This window comes from Hyperolius riggenbachi, chromosome 7 (assembly GCF_040937935.1).
Source record: "Hyperolius riggenbachi isolate aHypRig1 chromosome 7, aHypRig1.pri, whole genome shotgun sequence".
NCBI lineage: Eukaryota > Metazoa > Chordata > Amphibia > Anura > Hyperoliidae > Hyperolius > Hyperolius riggenbachi.
This window is the reverse complement of record NC_090652.1, coordinates 293412564-293418687: the sequence shown is the minus strand read 5'-3', so window position 1 is coordinate 293418687 and position 6124 is coordinate 293412564. Positions and strand designations below refer to the sequence as shown.

At 42.1% G+C, this 6124-nt stretch overlaps 1 protein-coding gene across 1 annotated transcript in view; it reads right to left on the bottom strand.

Annotated features, from left to right (window-relative positions):
• LOC137526177 (unconventional myosin-X-like) overlaps positions 1–6124 on the bottom strand; it is a 201546-nt gene that overhangs the window by 64201 nt on the left and 131221 nt on the right. Inside the window, exons 14-15 of the mRNA XM_068247397.1 lie at positions 1591–1657; positions 4–37 (exon numbers count right to left, since the gene is read on the bottom strand). Coding sequence (XP_068103498.1) covers positions 4–37; positions 1591–1657 — 101 coding nt within the window. The remainder of the gene's footprint in view (positions 1–3; positions 38–1590; positions 1658–6124) is intronic.

The following is a 6124-nucleotide window of genomic DNA, read 5'->3' as shown; positions in this document are numbered from 1 at the left end:
GACTCTCTTCGTTGATAAGAGCCAACAAACCGAGTTTCTGAAAACAAAAGTAATCAGAACATAAAATATCATTGCTAAGATGGTCCCTGTCAAAGGAATCACCATGAGCTGTCTGTAAGAAGTTGGAGCAGAGCTTAATTGACCAAAGTAAAAACCATACTATTCCAAAAGGTTTATAAACAGCAGTGTAAGTTCATCCATAAAATCCCATAAGCAATCGGCACAGGCATATGCCCTGGTTGTTTCCATATAGTTCAAGGCTCATCCAGAAAGTGATGCCCGTTTGCTCTTATCTGCCGCAAAAGGTATTCTTCTGCCTAATTTAACCAACTCACCACTGAGTGTTTTTTCCCCCTTAAGGACCAGAGCAATTTTCACCTTTCAGCTCTCCTCCCTTTCATTCACCAATAACTTTATCATTACTTTTGCTACGAATTATTTAATGCTAAATGGATTTAATAGGTAATAAGAAAAAATGGAGAAAAATCATTTCTCAGTTTTCAGCCATTATAGTTTTAAAATAATACACGTTACTGTAATTTTAAAACAATACATGCTACTGTAATTAAAACCCACCTTATCTATTTGCCCACTAGTCCTAGTTATTACATTTGAAATATTTCCCTAGTACAATGTATGGTGACAACATTTTATTTGGAAATAAAAGTGTATTTTCAAAACTAACAGTAATATACCCTCATGACATACATATTAAAAAAAAGTTTAGTCCCTAAAGTAACTATATATATTTTTTTTAAATGTCTTTTTTTTTTTTAAATACATGCAAATTATTTATTTTGGTAACTATGGGAGAGTGGGGGAGATAAGGGGTTAATTTAAATGTTATATGTATGTATTTTTATTCAAAGAGTGTATGTAGGTGTAATTTTACTATTTGGTCATAAGATGTCCCCATTATCTTCCGGTGTGTACTGTTATTGTTATTATTAAGTATTTATATAGCGCCGACATCTTCCGCAGCACTGTACAAAGTATACTCATATAGTCTTGTCCCTAACTGTCCCTCAGAGGAGCTCACAATCTAATCCCTACCATAGTCATATGTCTATGTATATATTGTGAAGTGTATGCATTGTAGTCTAGGGCCAATTTTTAGGGGGAAGCCAATTAACTTATCTGTATGTTTTTGGGGTGATGTGGGAGAAAACCGGAGTGCCCGGAGGAAACCCACACAGACACGGGGAGAACATACAAACTTCTTGCAGATGTTGACCTGGCTGGGGTTCAAACCAGAGACCCAGCGCTGCAAGGCGAGAGCGCTAACCACTACACCACTGTGCTGCCCACTGTTAGTACACTAACAGGAAGTAACATGTGTATGTGTTACTTTCGCTTTATCAATGGCAAATTTGCACAGAACCCGTTTCCATCCATTCAGATCCGTTCAGTTTTGTTAAATGCAACGCTCTGATTGCCAGTGCCAGGATGGACGCCATTTACAGCCACGCCAGATTAAAGCAGAGATAAAGAAACGCTGAAGTCGGGCATCGAGCAGTTAGAGGACAGTACCATGCATTACAGAGCGAAGTTTCAGTCTCTTACAAATGCACATTTATGTTTGGACCTCACCTTCTCAATCAAATCGAGGCATTCTGCATTGTCCATCCAATCAATGGCTTCCCAGTTTATGCCTTCCCTATAACGATATGAGCAAGGAGTTTTGAATCAGGATGATACCACTTATTGGCTAACTTAGAGATGAATAAACAGTGAGCTTTCGGCTTATAAAAAGCCTTCGTCGGACTGGTTCCTGACAAAAACTGAAAAACACGGCTTATATACACTGACATACAGAGGAGAAACATTCATGATATGTAACGGGAAACATGAGGGTAGAAGCAAATGGAAATAAATGGGCTTTTGAGTTCTTCACACATTTAGAAAGTGGATTTGTGACACAAATGTTTTAAATCACCCTCATACCGCTGATTGATCAATGATGTAATAACTGAATTATTGATGAGGAAACAACTTGTGGTTAGTTTTTCTCTAAATATACATTTGCTTGTGTTTTTAATGTGGCTGGATAGTGTACTGGTCAAAGTGGATTCGAGATGAAAAACTAACTATTACAAGTAACTTGTCTATATATATCTTATCTAAAGTTTAGATAGTTTACACAGCATATCTAGCTGCAAACAGCTTCAACAGTTTATTATTATTTATTTCTGTGATACAATGACAGCGGCCATGTTCTGTTTGTCACAGGCTGAGGGCTGGAGATGCTATCAGCTTGCCTTTGTGTAATGTGACAAATTCAGTCCCCTCGCCTCCTCCCCTCTGCCTCTGAAATCTGGCTAGTAACCTCCTCCTCCTCCTCCTGCCTAGACTGAGCTCCCATAAGCCCTTGCTACAGTGCCAAGGCACTCTAAAAAGCTGTGGGCGAGGCTTGTTTATAGGGAAGTAGAGTATTAAAACATAACAAAAAAAGTATTTGGCTTGAGGAATGCCCTATAAACTATATGAAAGGAACAAAATTATGCAATGAGTAAAAGTTTATCTTGGATCCACTTTAAGGGCTCTGCCTCTGACACAGGAGACCAGGGTTCCAATCTTGCCTCTTCCTGTTCAGTAAGGCAGCACCTATTCAGTGTGGAGACCTTGGGCAAGACTCCCTAACCCTGCTACTACCTATAGAGCGCATCCTAGTGGCTGCAGCTCTGATGCTTTGAGTCTGCTAGGAGAAAAGCAAAAAGTGTTCTGATCTGTACTTTCAAGAAATATTTTTAAAATACTAAAGTATTTTCTAACAGTCTGCATGCTGAGCCTGTATGCAATCATTTGACAAATATATAAACCCTTAATTCAAAGGTATGGCATGCGATCTACTTATGTAGACCGGCAAAAGCAGCGAGTTACCTTCAGTATTAAAACAATACTGAAAGTGGGTACAGTGGACCTGAAGGCTTGCACAGGACAGAAGGAAAACAGAGAAATGCACCCTGTATGTATTTAGATAGTTTAACCCAATTCCCCCTGATTTGTGTCTAATCACTATTCACTAGTTGTAACATGATCTTTCCCCGTATCACATGACTGCCACGGCAGATCAGCTCATTTGAAATCACAGGCTGTTAACTTCTGTGTCGGCTTCCATGAATCAGGAAGTAGTAATTGTGAAAATGTATTTTAGGATTTGTATCAAAGAAAGAAATGTTTTTTGTTTAAAGGTTATTGTGCTGTTTTTGCGGTTGTATGTTTTAGAGCAGAGAAGATGTTCTGAGTTCAGGTCCGCTTTAACAAGAGGCAGCAATTACCATAAATGTCCTATAGAGGGGGCTCTTCACACACAACGTAATACGCCTCTGTACTAGAAGCAGCAAGAAGTCAGAAATTGCAGAAGGCTGTAGGATTTGTATAAATAAAGAAGTATTCTAAAGCTATTACAATGAACAGTTTTGCGGTGTAAAATCTCAATAAACACAAGCAGTACTGAGAATTATTTAATTAACCAAGTAGTGTGCTTTATTTCATTTTACAACCCAACCGCTCATGGAGCTAATCCCCAACTGATGTAAATATATTACATACTTAAAGAATGAAACCATTCTAGTTAGGTATGGGTCCAGAGAGAGAGAAAATGTAGTGTGTGTGTGTGTACAGTGTGTGGTGTGTGTGGTGTGTATGGTGTGTGTGTGTGTGTATGGTGTGTGTATGGTGTGTATGGTGTGTGTGTATGGTGTGTGTATGGTGTGTGTATGGTGTGTGTATGGTGTGTGTATGGTGTGTGTATGGTGTGTGTGTATGGTGTGTGTGTATGGTGTGTGTGTATGGTGTGTGTGTATGGTGTGTGTATGGTGTGTATGGTGTGTGTGTATGGTGTGTGTATGGTGTGTGTATGGTGTGTGTATGGTGTGTGTGTATGGTGTGTGTGTATGGTGTGTGTGTATGGTGTGTGTGTATGGTGTGTGTGTATGGTGTGTGTGTGGTGTGTGGTGTGTGTGTGGTGTGTGTGTGTATGGTGTGTGTATGGTGTGTGTATGGTGTGTGTATGGTGTGTGTATGGTGTGTGTATGGTGTGTGTATGGTGTGTGTATGGTGTGTGTGTATGGTGTGTGTGTATGGTGTGTGTATGGTGTGTGTGTATGGTGTGTGTGTATGGTGTGTATGGTGTGTATGGTGTGTGTGTATGGTGTGTGTATGGTGTGTGTATGGTGTGTGTATGGTGTGTGTATGGTGTGTGTATGGTGTGTGTATGGTGTGTGTGTATGGTGTGTGTGTATGGTGTGTGTATGGTGTGTGTGTATGGTGTGTGTGTATGGTGTGTATGGTGTGTGTGTATGGTGTGTGTATGGTGTGTGTATGGTGTGTGTATGGTGTGTGTATGGTGTGTGTATGGTGTGTGTATGGTGTGTGTATGGTGTGTGTGTGGTGTGTGTGTGGTGTGTGTGTGGTGTGTGTGTGTATGGTGTGTGTGTATGGTGTGTGTATGGTGTGTGTATGGTGTGTGTATGGTGTGTGTATGGTGTGTGTATGGTGTGTGTATGGTGTGTGTATGGTGTGTGTATGGTGTGTGTATGGTGTGTGTATGGTGTGTGTATGGTGTGTGTATGGTGTGTGTATGGTGTGTGTATGGTGTGTGTGTATGGTGTGTGTGTATGGTGTGTGTGTATGGTGTGTGTGTGGTGTGTGTGTGTATGGTGTGTGTGTATGGTGTGTGTGTATGGTGTGTGTATGGTGTGTGTATGGTGTGTGTATGGTGTGTGTATGGTGTGTGTATGGTGTGTGTATGGTGTGTGTATGGTGTGTGTATGGTGTGTGTATGGTGTGTGTATGGTGTGTGTATGGTGTGTGTATGGTGTGTGTATGGTGTGTGTGTGTGGTGTGTGTATGGTGTGTGTATGGTGTGTGTATGGTGTGTGTATGGTGTGGTGTGTGTATGGTGTGTGTGTGGTGTGTGTGGTGTGTGTGTGGTGTGTGTGTGGTGTGTGTGTGGTGTGTGTGTGGTGTGTGTGTGGTGTGTGTGTGGTGTGTGTGTGGTGTGTGTGTGGTGTGTGTGTGGTGTGTGTGTGGTGTGTGTGGTGTGTGTGTGTGTGTGTGTGTGTATGGTGTGTGTATGGTGTGTGTATGGTGTGTGTATGGTGTGTGTATGGTGTGTGTATGGTGTGTGTATGGTGTGTGTATGGTGTGTGGTGTGTGGTGTGTATGGTGTGTATGGTGTGTGTGTTGTGTATGGTGTGTATGGTGTGTGTATGGTGTGTGTGTATGGTGTGTGTGTATGGTGTGTGTGTATGGTGTGTGTATGGTGTGTGTATGGTGTGTGTATGGTGTGTGTATGGTGTGTGTATGGTGTGTGTATGGTGTGTGTATGGTGTGTGTATGGTGTGTGTATGGTGTGTGTGTGTGGTGTATGGTGTGTGTATGGTGTGTGTATGGTGTGTGTATGGTGTGTGTGTGTGTGGTGTGTGTGTGTGGTGTGTGGTGTGTGTATGGTGTGTGTGTGGTGTGTGTGTGTGTGGTGTGTGTGTGGTGTGTGTGTGGTGTGTGTGTGGTGTGTGTGTGGTGTGTGTGTGGTGTGTGTGTGGTGTGTGTGTGGTGTGTGTGTGGTGTGTGTGTGGTGTGTGTGGTGTGTGTGGTGTGTGTGTGTGTGTGTATGGTGTGTGTATGGTGTGTGTATGGTGTGTGTATGGTGTGTGTGTATGGTGTGTGTGTATGGTGTGTGTGTATGGTGTGTGTATGGTGTGTGTATGGTGTGTGTATGGTGTGTGTATGGTGTGTGTATGGTGTGTGTATGGTGTGTGTGTATGGTGTGTGTATGGTGTGTGTATGGTGTGTGTATGGTGTGTGTATGGTGTGTGTATGGTGTGTGTATGGTGTGTGTATGGTGTGTGTGTATGGTGTGTGTGTATGGTGTGTGTGTATGGTGTGTGTGTGGTGTGTGTGTGTATGGTGTGTGTGTATGGTGTGTGTGTATGGTGTGTGTGTATGGTGTGTGTATGGTGTGTGTATGGTGTGTGTATGGTGTGTGTGTATGGTGTGTGTATGGTGTGTGTATGGTGTGTGTATGGTGTGTGTATGGTGTGTGTATGGTGTGTGTATGGTGTGTGTATGGTGTGTGTATGGTGTGTGTATGGTGTGTGTATGGTGTGTGTATGGTGTGTGT